This window comes from Oryx dammah, unplaced genomic scaffold (assembly GCF_014754425.2).
Source record: "Oryx dammah isolate SB20612 unplaced genomic scaffold, SCBI_Odam_1.1 HiC_scaffold_18, whole genome shotgun sequence".
NCBI classification, from domain to species: domain Eukaryota; kingdom Metazoa; phylum Chordata; class Mammalia; order Artiodactyla; family Bovidae; genus Oryx; species Oryx dammah.
Window position 1 is genome coordinate 65,791,791 of NW_024070202.1, and position 13,168 is coordinate 65,804,958.

Sequence of the window (13,168 nt, forward strand, 5' to 3'; positions counted from 1 at the left end):
GCAGATGCAGTGCCCCCGCGGGAAGTAAACACTCACGGCCTTGGAGTCCTGGAAGCTCGTGGACAGTGGTGGCCTCCACTGCCGAGCAAGTGTCTTCTGCTCATTATCACAACTAAAACTACCCCAGGCCTATATGATAAATACCATATTCACTGCCTCTGCCGTGCAAGGAAACTTGGGCTCAGAAATTGAGTAACTGGCCCAAGGTCACACAACTTGCAGGCAACCCACTGGGAATCCAGGGGGCTCCCTCTGATTCCAAATCCCTTATTCCTAAGGGGTCCTAAGAACTGCACTGGGCAGGGAGCAGGCTGGAGGAGGGTCAGGTGGGGAGGTGCTAGTGAGGTGAGCCTGGCAAGTGCAAGGGCAGAGTCTGTCTTCTCAAAATATTTTGCTGTTCATCATGAATTTATTTTAAATTAATTTAATAGTTTTTAACTATTGCACTAAAATATTATTTATGCTGATTACTAAGGTTTGAGCGGACCCCTTTGAATTTGAGGAGTGCCCCACTTGCCTTCCCCTAGTCTCAACCCTGGTCTGGAGCCAGAGGTCTGCTGCCTGGGTTTACATCCCAGCTCTGCACCCCGACTCCTAGCTATGTGACCACAGGGACATTTCTTAATTTTTCATCCCCAGTCTTCTCATCTGTAAAACAAGGATAATGCAAACAGGAGCCATCCTCATAAGGTTGTTGTGAAGATTAAGTGAGATCGCCCTGGTAAAGTACTTCAAACAGGGCCTGACACCTATGTTAACAGTCAGTCTGGTACTGGGTCCTCAAGGCCCACCTGTCCAGTGAGCCCGGCAGGCCCAGCAGGCCACGAATGACTAGGATGGACTATGTCACTTTTGCTTCCTAGAGGAATGCTCTCCCAGGTGCAAAAGGGTGTGAAGGTATTACTCATCCTCCTATGGGGACAGTACTACTTCTGTGAGTTATTGTTGGAAATGCTGCCTGTAATTATAGTCATTGTTATTAATAGGTGATCAGTTTCTTTTTGAACTTAAAACTGAAAAAAAAGTTTACTTTCCTGGAAGAATGAGAATTATATAACTTACCATATTTCCATTTTGGTTTTGCCTTGGCTGCTAGGAAGCTCAGAGCCAAATATGGTATTCAACTACACAAACTATTTTAGCTCAAACTTCTGATAATATTTTCTTTTCATCAAAATATAGAATTTATCAGGGGAAGATAAATACTATATGTTACCACTTTTATGTGGGATCTAAAAAATAAATGAATTAATATAATAAAGCAGAAACAGACTCACAGATATATATCAGTGAGGAGAGGGAAAGGGAGAAGGGCACGAAAGGGGTCGGGGATTAAGAGGTACAAACTATCTTGTGAAAGTGAAAGTGTTAGTCGCTCAGTCAGGTCTGCCTCTTTGCAATCCCATGGACTGCAGCCTGCCAGGCTCCTCTGTCCATGGAATTCTCCAGGCAAGAATATGGAGTGAGTAGTCATGCCCTTCTCGAGGGGATCTTCCCAACCTAGGGATCAAACCTGGGTCTCCCGCATTACAGGCACATTCTTTACCATCTGAGCCACCAGGGAAGCCCACAAATCATTATGTATATCACACAAATATATTGTACAACACAGGGAAATACAGTCACTATTTCATACCTTTAAATAGAGTATAATCTATAAAAATAGTCAATTGCTATGTCATACACCTGAACTACATTGTAAATCAACCATAGCTCAATTAAATATGTATGTATTTTTTAAATATTACATACACATACAATCTTTATTTTCACTCAGTCATTTAATTTGTCAGTCATTCCAAAAAAACAATTACTGGAGGGACTTTTTGTGCCAAGAGGATGTGCCTGCTAAAGCTCTACTTGGGAACGTGGGGTCTGCCCTCACAAGAAGTAACTCAGGAAAGAAAGAATCACAAGCAACTTGAAAAAAGGGGGGTGGGGAAGGGACTCTATGCTGATGGGAAATACAAGGTTCTCTGGAAACCCATAGGAAGGGCCGTCAATACAGACCTGAGGCTTTGGGAAGGAGGGAGTGTCAAGGAAAGCTTTTTGGAGGAAGCAATGTCTGGACAGAAACCCAAGGGACAAGGATGAATCAGAAGAGAAGGGAACTTTGTTCCAGGTGAGAGCAAAAGCATATGCAAAGGCTCAGAGGCAAGACAGGGCAGGTTCAGTACAGTTGAAGCACCGAACAAACAAACAAACAAAAAACCAAGACACCATTTTTTATCTCTGTGTGAGCTCAGTAGTGTCTGACTCTTTGCAATCCCATGAACTGAAGCCCACCAGGATCCTGTGTCCATGAGATTTTCCAGGCAAGAATATTGGAATGGGTTGCCTTTCCAACTCTAGGGGATCTTCCTGACCCAAGGCTCAAACTTGCGTCTCCTGCGTCTCCTAAGGAACTTTAAGTTTGTTTGTTTGTTTTTTGGTGGGGGTGTGTGTGGAGCAGGAATGGAATGAATGAACGAACAGCAATCTTAAATCAACTTCATCTAATTCTGTGACCTCAGGCTAGTCACTTCACTTCTGTCGTCTTCAGTTTCCCATTTGCAAAATGGAAACATCCGTTGCATGTTTCCTTGGGTTATGGGGGACATCCTATGAGGCCAGGTCGGTGGAAATGCTCTGCCAATTGCAAAAAGTAATGCTGATGTCCTTGCATGGGGACCGGGGCGTGGGGTGGGGGAGACAGAGGTCCGGGAGGGTTCAGACCACAATTACCCTTGTCATGGCTCTGCTACAGGCTGGCCTGTTGCCTGGGGGAGTGACAGAGCTCTCTGGGTCTCAGCTCCCCTTCTGAAATGCCTGCATACTTCTGCCAGTTGTCTCGGGAGCCCACGGCACTTCCAGGGCCTACTTCACCCTACCTGCAGGACTGCGATGAAGTAATGAACACAGATGCCCATTGTAAGCCTAACTCTCTCTGCAAACATAGAGAACTATTCTTATCCTCAGGCCAGCCTTTTCCACCGTCCCCAGGACATCTCCAAGTGGCACTCACTCTGAGCCAAGGATATGCCTGTCTGTATGGACAGGTTAGGTTAGACTGGACATGACCCCCACCCGAGCCATCTGGCCTTTGCCGGAAAACAACTGAATGACACCAAATATCCCATTCGGTTTTAAAAAACATTTATTAAAATTATCTCATCAAATTCCAGCTGCCAAGCCATGGAAGGACACAGGGCAAAGTGCCTGCATTGAAAGGAGAGCCCAGGCAGGCAAATGGGCCGGAACGCACCAGCAGGGTCTGGAAAAATGTCTGGTACTGCTTGGGAAGAAGGGGCCATTCCCCTGAGCTGTTGGGGCTCTAGAGAGACCTGAGTCCACTGAGAACCCCAGTAGGAGGCAGGGGCGGGACCATCCCCCAGCTCGCAGGGGGCGGTGGCCAGACATCTCACCAGGAGAGTGAGCTGTAATGAAAACACAGCAAGGAGGCTATTTATTTTGGGCAGACGTGGCTCAGTGTTCATTTCCAGGCCTGGCACAAGGAACCCCTCTTAGGCCCAGGCCATGAAAAATGAATTTGGTGAGGGTAGTGCTGAGATGGCTCAACGGTTTCCAGCAAAAACACAAATTCAACTGCAGGCGGGAAACACCACCTTCCAGAGCAAGGGCCAAATATTGACCGCTTGCACCCAGAGATCAATGCCAGGAGAGGACGGAAATTGCCCTGAGCCCAGAGGTGTGGCAGGAAGAAGGCAGCTCCCACTGCTGTGAGGACCCCACTTGCAGAACCTCTTTCACATTCAATGTCTGGCTTGGGCATCATCGAAACTCCTGGGGGTACAGGCCAAGGGAGGAGGGAGACCCCATTTATAGACAAGGATGCAGACGATCTTTGTGCCGAAGGGTCACCCCAGGGCCATCAGGGCAATGACAGGGCCTCAGATCTTTGGACAATGTGAGCAATCACCCCCTCCTAAGACCCACAGTAGCCCCACCTGACAGTGTGGACATAGGTGGCCTTGGTCCTGGCCTTCCTGAAAGCACATGATGCTGTCTGGAGTTGCTCATCTCTCAGATGCATTGCTGTAAGCTCACACCGCTCTGGTGTGTTTAATAAAAGGTGTCCTTTCTGCCTGTTTAGCTTGCCTCCTATGTAATTTGGAAGACATTCCTTCCCATGCATTTAAGTTTCCTCTTTAAGAATCCCAGTTGGACGACAAAGAGCTGAAAGTTACCCACCAACTGCTCCATCTTCTGTTTTCCAGATGAGGCCACTGAAACCTGGTGACGTTCCTGAGGCCACATGTGACCAAGGAATAAAACAGAGAAGGTCCCAGGGCCCCTGCTCCAGGTCGGAGGTGAGCGTGCTGTGTTGACAGACTGCCCACTGGGTGATGCCCATGAAGAAACAGAGAAAGCCAGGGACAGGCAGCAATGACAGCCTACCCAGGACTCCCAACGCCAAGGTCAGGACCCCTCCTACATCAGAGCCCCTCCCACCTAACTCCGGGACAGGCCAGGCTCTGGGCCTCTCCTCAGGGAAAGTCACGCCCAAGGCATCAGCTCTGGGGGAGTGGACTGCAGGTAGCTCGGCACCGCAGGGACCGCACCCTCCATGTGCAGGTCTCAGTACAGGCCCCCTTTTCCTACCCAAGGGGCATCTGTGCAGTCAGGGCCAGAACACTCCCCAGGCTATGCCCGGACCCTCAGCGTCTTCCAGGAATTGTGCCCGAGGAGGGTGTTCTGACAGCAGGCGTGTTCAGCCTGGACCCTTAACCAGTGAGTCCTCCCGCCCTCTGGGCTCATCACCAAATGCTCTCATGCCTTCTCTGGAGCCTGAAGGGGCCGATCCCCCAGCCTGGACAGCTGAAGGGAGGGCAGAGAGGAGGGCGGGAGATTGGCCTGTGCCCCAGAAGAGGGTGGCCTTGTTGCCTTTCTCTCCTGCAGCCCCGGCACATAGACATCAGAACTGTTGGCTGGGAATCTCACAGAGCATCCATCCCTAGCCTTGGCTCAGGCCGCTTCCTCTCAGCCATGCTTCCCTCCCATTTCTACCTGACTATAACTAGCCTGTCTCAAGGTTGCCTTAGGAGATCATGACCAGGGTGATAAACACCCACAGTGAAAGCTAACGGCCACTGGAAACGTGGCGCAGGACAGTGCTCCAGGCACTCTGCACACAGAGTTCTGCTAGGGCTCCACCACCATCCTCACACTCCATAGGAGGAAACTGAGGCACAGAGGGCACCCGAAGTCACAGAGCTACGAGGGGTGTAACCTAGAGGCAAACACAGGCAGATGGCTCCAGAGACAATGTTCTTCACTCCTGGAGCCCCATGGCTATACCCACTCTCTCAATTCCCTCGGCTCTCTGAACGCTGGCTGGGTTCTGCCCCATCTCACAGTCAGGAGTAGACTGGCTCTCCTCCAGTAGACGGATGTTCTAGTGGCCCTGGCCAGCCCAGCCCTGCCTCCCAGGACACCACGCAAGGTCCTCTACTATCAGGGTCTCCAACAACAGTGCGCATACCTCCAACCCAGCCCAGGGATCCACATCCTAGGCACCTCCCTAGCTGATACGGGGCCCCACCTACTGACGAAGGGGTCTTTACCTGCAGAGGTAGCTGCTCGACCTCAGACAAAGAGAAGGCTCTCATAATCACAGTCTGGTCACAGCTTCCCTTAGTCTGATCCCACTCCATCCTTGCTCTGCTTCTGCAGCCCTCACTGTGGCAGCTCCCTTTATCTGTAGCTGTAGCTAGGACTCAGTGACAGAGGTCCTCGGCCTCCCAGCTGACATCACTCCACCACCCCAGGCTGGGGATGAATGCGGAACAACCCCAGCTCACCAGCTTCTCTTCCACAAAGAAAGCAGAAGCTGAGCAATGCACATCCCACACACTAAACCACGGTTCGTACCTGATGGATGCTCTGCTGAAGAAAAGTCACCAGCTCCTCATAGCAGGTCAAACTGTGGAGGATGAGCTGAGAAACAAAAACACATCGGGTGAACTACCCAGGCCTGGTGGATGGACCCCATGCTGGATGAGCTTCTGTGGCCCTGACTCCCGCAGCTAGTGGACCCCACTGGGGAATGACTCTACAGTCAGAGAGCGGTGACCTCAGGAGGAGGGGTGCAGAGGGGCTCCCACAGCTGTGTGTAACTGAAGGGCTGCAGGGTCCATTTGGGATCTCTGGGGCTGCCACCTTGCTGCAACACTGGACCTGCCTTTAGAGATCTGAGGATTCAAGACATCGTGGGACAAAAGCCCAGGAGTCTGCATATCATGTGAGGCTGATGGGTGGGGCTGCACCCTGAGGGCTAGTCTCAGATTTCTGAGAAGCACCTTGAGGGCAGGGTGTCCAGAGGGGTACAGGGTGAGTGACCAGCCAGTTCTAAGTCCAGCAGGCAGCGTCCTGAGTTCAGTGCAAAGCAGTGGTCATGAGTCTCCTGGGCTTTCTCAGGCAGGTCAGAAAAAAACACTTTTCTAGAAAACATTCAACAAAGTGAGATCCTCGGGTAGGATCCCAGGACACATATGTCCAAATGGAAATAAACAAAGTAAACGAGAAATTCTCAGCAAAGCAGTTAACATGTAGGAAAGTGTCACAGTTTCTGCACGTCCACACATCGCACATTTTCCCCTCCTTGTCTCCCTCGAGTCCGGCTTTGTCCATCAAAGCTCTTCTCTGCTCTCTACTTCCTCTCCCTCCCACTCCCAGCATCCTCTCACTGCAATCCCAGAGAGCATGCTATGACATAAGAGGGCACAGGGAAGGCTGGGTTGAGCCAAAAGGCATTACGTACAGAGTGCTGCAGGGACTTCAGAGTCTGTACAACCTCAGTGGGACAGAGTTCCTGCGAGCCTTTTAGCCATAAAGCCAGTTCTGGCTGGAGTCCCCTGGAAAGCCCCCCACCTCAACCCCAGGTAGAGGATTCTGCTGGCCTGGGCATAGGGAGGGCTTGCTCAGCCCCAAGGGATTTACTTATATGAAAGGAGACTGTCCCCAAACAAAGCCAAAGTTTGCGTGATAATTTTCCAGAGAGCCGTACTGTTTCTAAGACTCCATCTGCTTTGTATTTCCCTGTTGGACTGAAGTGCTGTGTTCCCGAAGCCCTAAAAAGGAAAGGAAGATGCATGAGTCTCTGCTTGCAGAGAAGACATGCCCTAGAGCCAGGGCGAAACCACACAGCCACTCAGGGAGGACAAACAGAAAGGTGGCCCAGAAGAAAGAAGGGAGCCAAGTGCTTCTTTGAAGTCACCCACTAAGCTGGTCCAGAGAACTCCACTAACAGGTGGGGGTGGGGGGGCGAAGGGGTTGATATAGAGTGGGAAAAAAGACAGCTGAAAGAGAGCCTGGGATAACCAAACCCAGATCCTGGCAGCCAAAAGTCGAGCATATTTCCAGACTAAGGAATGCTGACTTGCCCGTGGTTTTTAGGGACTTGAGCAAGTCCAGCCTCTGTCCTTTTGGAGGTTCTCTGTTTACACAGCCTCTGTATGTGCAGCCAGAAGCGGCATGGACCAGAAGGGGCATTTGGGTTTGGGGCCTCTATGACATGAGCCTGCTGGGCAGCCTTGGACTGGCCACTGCCCCTCTCTGGGCTTGTCTCTTAATCTGTAAAGTGAGGAGAAATTGAGTTTTTCTCCATCTGCTCTCAGGGCTGCCATGCAGATCCTAAGGGCCAGGGTTTGCAGGTTAACTGGAACTTGGGTACCAAGGACAAGCACTCAATGAGAACATCAGTGGTGACGATGGTAATGCCTAACACTGACCTGATACTTAGTATGTGCCAGAACTTCTCCTGAGTACCTCATGTGACTCTTCATCACTTATTTACATGAATAAATGATTAAGCTGATCAATGACACTACCATTTACTATACATCACTTACACTGACTCATTCAATTCTCACAGTCACTCCATTAAGCAATCACTGCTATCACCCCTACTTCCCAGATGAGTAAACAAGTTAGGCACAGAGAAGTCAAGTCAATTAATCAAGGTCACACAGCCCATAAGCAACAGCACCGGGAGTCAGCCTTTGGAGTCTCTTAAGTGCTGTGCTCTCCTGACTGCTGTGCCCCAGTGGGGTGACCCCTTTGACTAAAGCTTAGCCACACAGCTGGAATGAAGCGAGGCTTCCCCTCTCAAGGGTCAGACTGAGGAACCGGCAGACCGTCTCTGTGGATTATGGGGGTGGGGTCCTCATTGGCAGGACAGGGCAGGGAGAGACTGTGCTGGCTCCACCACTGCACCTCGCCCCTCTGAGTCTCCTCATCTGAACACGGGCCCAAGAGACGCAGCAAATGGGAGCGTACTTTGGGGACTGGCTCGGCCTAGAGGCTGCTTTCCAGGGTCTTCAGATCAGAGGTACAGAGGGGAACAGGCTGCCAGGGCCCAGGGGTCTTCCTTGGTGGGTTACAGCCCCCAGGGCTCCCTAGGGATGGGGTCCCTGGATCTGACACCCTCACAACTGGGGCCATGCGGAGGGATGGCCCTCTCCCAGAGCAGGGCCGCCCAGCACATCAGGGCGACTCTCTGGCCTCCCCCTGACCTGGAGCACAGGGTAGGGGTCTAGGAGGCCACAGACACGGTCCTTCAGCCCAGACCGCCTGCATGAGAAGACGATTTCCCCAAGGACGAGGAGGCACACAGCCAGCTCACCTGCAGCCCAGCCCGCCCGAGGTAGAACCGCACCCACACAGCCCTGGGAAGCACTTACAGTGTGACCACGGCTCTCTCGCGGCCCCCAGCCCGCCACACAATGTCTGCAATGGCCAGAGCCAGGCAGTGGGTCCTGCGAGCGTTTGAAGGCTGCAGCCTGCGGACAGAAACGGAAATGTGCTTAGGCCTGTAGTGGCAGAAGTTAGAGACGACACAGCCATGAGGCAGAGGACCTGTCCTTTCCTCTGCCACTCAGACAGAACCTGGGACCGGGGCCTCTGCAGATGAGGACCAAGAAAAGAGCCGAGAGGAAGGGAGCCCCGGCAGGGCTGGAGAAGGAGCAGGCTGAGAAAATCACCCACGGGAGCAAGGGGGCCTCTGGAGACTTGGCAGGGCCCAGAGGTGTGTGCAAGAAAAGCCTGCGAGTTCTGACAGAGCCCGGGAGACTGGGCCCAGAACTGCTGCCGCCCTACGCACAGGCACAGCCCTGACCCACCCCAGCTGAGCCAGTCCTGACACCCGGGCCCCAGAGACAGCGGCTCATGCAAGCAGAGACGTGCCCTGTGCTCCTCCAGCTGATAGGGGATGAGACCCAAAGTGTGGACAGGAAGTGGCCTGACTTGCTGATTACTTAGACACGGGATGTGGAGACATGGGAAAGGAAGGATTAATGATGACTGCAGGGTTTGGGGTGAGTGTATGGTGGAGCTGAAATGCGGGCACAGGGCGGGGAGTGGGGAGACAGAAGATGCATGCGGGACCTCCCCCTGAGGGACCCCCATGCCCGCCCCCCAGCCCCAGGTGAAGCTGTCGCTCTAAAGCTCAGGAGAGCAGCCTGGGCTGAGTAGAGGTTTATGGACCACCAGCCTGTGAGGTGTCCTGGGCACTCTGAGTGGCTATGATCTCCCAGAGAGAGGACGAACCAGGCAGAGGCGGGGCCAAGGCTGGAGCCTGGTGGAACTCCAGTATATGAGGGAGGCGGGGAGGGTGGCAGGAAAGGCAGATCTCGGAGAGGGGCCAGTACTATCTTAGGACCAAAATGGTTTAAGAAGGACAGATAGTCAGTGGTGTCAACAATGGCAGAGAGATCTCTGGTGGTGCTGGTGGTAAAGAACCCACCTGCCAGTGCAGGAGACGTGAGAGATGTGGGTTTAATCCCTGGGTCGGGAAGACCCCTTGGAGAAGGAAATGGCAACCCACTCCAGTATTCTTGTCTGGAGAATCCCATAGACAGAGGAGCCTGGTGGGCTACCGTCCATAGCATCATAAAGAGTTGGACATGACTGAAGGCACACACACACGCACAAGAGGCCCCTAGTGCATGAAGTCAACAAGGGAGAAGGCGCAGCAGTCAAATACAGACGCTCTTTCTGTCTCCAGGCCTCCACAGAGCTGTGCTTCTTGCCCAGCCCTGGATCCTGGGCTAAATTCCTACAGACGCAGGCTGAGTGTCTGAGTGTCCCGCTACTGAAGGAACAAAAGGGGCTTGATGCCGGGGCTCCCGAGTACGGAGGGAGTTCCCATGCGTTCAGTTACCAAGCACCCTAAGCTCCAGGCTGAGCTGCTGGGAGGAAACTGCTGTTTGTACTTCCTCCCCAGAGGAGGAAAGAACCCGGAGACCAGGACACAGGTCACCATGGGGGGCGGCACGTGTTCACAGCCCAGAACCTGGGACACAGAGCCGGCCGTCTGCGCCTAGGCTGGTGTGGTGCCGTGTCTTTAAAGTGGGAGGCGATGTGACATAGGGCCCCTCCATGCCCCACTTCCTAAACCGGCCACAGCAGTCGTACCTCCTGCATCGTGTTGGGTGATTTACATGAGATGACGTGCGTCAGGTCCGTGGCCAGTGCCTGGCGTGTGGAGGATGCTCGTTAAAGGGCACCTTTTGCTTGTTGTCTTTATGGAAGTGTCCCCACTTGACATTTGGCTGTGGCCAAAGAGTTGACAGGACGGTGAACCCCTGACATCTGGTGTGAAAGTGACGACAAGCCACCGACACCAGGCAATCTTTCAATGAGACAAGTGAGCGCTCAACCACTTGAGAAATGAGACTGAGTGCCTGGGGTGTCTGCAGCCTCAGGAAGCCTGCCTGCTGCTCTGGAAACAGTTACCCCGCCATCAGCACCTGACGCCTGGGAAGCAATGGCTGCGGGCCACTGTCAGCTAGGAAAACAAAGGTGAGGACACAGCGCTCTGGGCTCAGGAGCGGCCGCCAAGCACCACGGCGGGACGGGAAGACAGGGCTTGTCAGACAAAGGAGAAATGGCTGGACGCTCATCTCTTTGGAATCAGAGCCCACGGATGCGGACTGCATCATCCCCACAGCTCCTGTTTCCGGCCCTGCCTCCATCCGGGTGACAGTCAGCCAACGGCAGTCCCAGCTCCTGAGCGCCCACGCTCGCCCCCTTCCTGCCCCTGCTCCTCAGCTGAGCTGGCCAGCACTGCTGCTCGGTCTTGCCCTCCCTCCAGCCCTCACTGAACATACTCACTGCAGGTTCCTCCTGCAGCACAGGTGTGACCAGGGGGCCCCGGGCATCCCGCACACACACACACACACACACACACACCTAAGTCCTGCAACATGGGCAAGAGTGCTGCAAAGTTATGCCCAGATTGTATACTCTGCCTAGAGCGTCTGTGCTGGAAAACCCCCAAACGGAGCTACCTGGGTCAGCTTCCAAACATTCAGTCACACTAACTTGCTGAAGCAGGCAACCCTTCATTGAGAGCTTCTCAGGGTGGCCACAAATAAGACTTTAAAAACCAGCATATATTATAATAAGTACTCATCATGTTAGAAGCTGTTCGGAGCACTTCACACGTATTACTGCATGAATCATCAGAGCCACCCTATGAAGGAGATACTATTATTGTCCCCTTTTAAAATGGGGAAACTGAGGCACAGAGCCTAAATGATTCACCTAAGGTCACACAGTTAGTAAAAACTGGACAAACTGAAACGACAGTGAGGGAAGCAGGAGAGGCTGGGAGGGGGAATCCACCATTTGGAGCCCCCCGCATCAGGCACAGCATCCCTCTGCCTCTGAGCCTGTCTCTTCTGCGCCTGCAATGCCATCAAGAGACCTGGCTCCTGGGAGGGGCCTATCTTCCTGGCCTCACAGGCTTTAGTTACAGACCCCCTGAACGTCCATGTTTCTGCACAAAGTCCTGGTTCTTTCCATTGCCTTCCATTTAGCCTCTCCATCCTTCCCTGGGCTTCCTTTGGCTCTTTCTTTTGAGACAAGCTTTCCAAAAGATGGCAGCATGGGGGCAAGTGCAGTGGTGGGGACTGCGTTCCATTTCTTGCCCTCAGGGGAAGCCTCTTGCCCTCGCTGGCCTTCACCTCCCCACCCGGAAATGCAGACACCAGACCAGATGTCCCGAGCATCCTCCCAGCCTTGCCCTCTGCCGTGTAACCAGCCGCAGGGTGTCCAGGGCTGTGGTGGGTGCAGATGGCCAGAGGAAGTGGGGAGGTGCTGTGGTCCCTGGGGGAACTCAGCCACTGCCTTCATCTTGTTGACAAGGGTGGGGCTGAACTGCCTTCTTCCAACACCGACCATGAACCCAGCACCTGGCTGCGCTCCTAAACCAAAAGAAGTTTCTTTGCTTCTGCTCAGTCACTCAGTCCTGTCCAATTCTTGTGCGACCCTGTGGACTGTAGCCCACCAGGCTCCTCTTGGCCATGGGATTCTCCAGGCAAGAGTACTAGGGTGGGTTGCCATGCCCTCCTCCAGGGGATCTTCCCAACCCAGGGATTGAACCCAGGGTTTCCTGCATTGCAGGCAGATTCTTTACTGCTAAGACACCAGTGAAGTTTCTTTAAAAGAGTCTTAATTCCTCGCAGGAGAAGTGCAGGATTTGTCTAGGGATGGCGATGGGGGTCAGGGAGCAATATGTCCTGTGTTTGGCTTAATTACCCAGGTCTTTCAGATTAAAAAGATGGTTCTCCCATCCTCATTAACTCAAAGCAGGCTCACCTGTCCACTCTGACATGCTCGCCAGTCTGAGCCTACAGAAAAATCAGAGGAGAGCTGGCGAATGACGGCGGGTCTTTCTTCCCCCTTTCAGGGTCACATGCTGCCAGGGCAGGCCTGGGGACCACTGGATCTGGAATCTGAGCCTGGCTCCACTGACTAGTGTCTGGAGGGGCCTTGGACAAGCGCCCCTCCTTCTCTGGGCCTCAACTTCCCCAGTTGAGAAGGGAAGTGGAGGCAGAAGGACAGCTCCCTGGCCCATGGTGTATCCCAGGCCCTCAGGGGAATGAGGTTCACCATCGCTTCCCACGAGTTGAGCCGCCGGCACGGCCCCTCCCAGAGTGGAAAAACACCAAGTCCTGCCGTCCGGCTCCATCCTCCCCGATTGAGCAGAGGCCGGCTGCCGGCCTGATGGAATGAGTCTTAATGAAGGCAGACAGTCCCGCAGAGAAAACACCACCGCTGCCAAGAAGCCTTTACTTCAGCATGATTTCCCTGGAGGGCGCAGTCACATCCTTGTGCCGCTTTCACAGAACCATTTCCCCATCATTTGTTGGGGAGGCAGCGAGCA

The 13,168-nt window shown here is 53.2% G+C and overlaps 1 protein-coding gene across 2 annotated transcripts in view; it reads right to left on the bottom strand.

Annotated features, from left to right (window-relative positions):
• MINDY4 (MINDY lysine 48 deubiquitinase 4) overlaps nucleotides 1-13,168 on the bottom strand; it is a 119,582-nt gene that overhangs the window by 35,429 nt on the left and 70,985 nt on the right. For both annotated transcript variants that reach the window (XM_040259689.1, XM_040259690.1), the window contains exons 10-12: nucleotides 8,682-8,780; nucleotides 7,007-7,070; nucleotides 5,872-5,937 (exon numbers count right to left, since the gene is read on the bottom strand). In XM_040259689.1, the coding sequence (XP_040115623.1) occupies nucleotides 5,872-5,937; nucleotides 7,007-7,070; nucleotides 8,682-8,780 (229 nt within the window). The remainder of the gene's footprint in view (nucleotides 1-5,871; nucleotides 5,938-7,006; nucleotides 7,071-8,681; nucleotides 8,781-13,168) is intronic.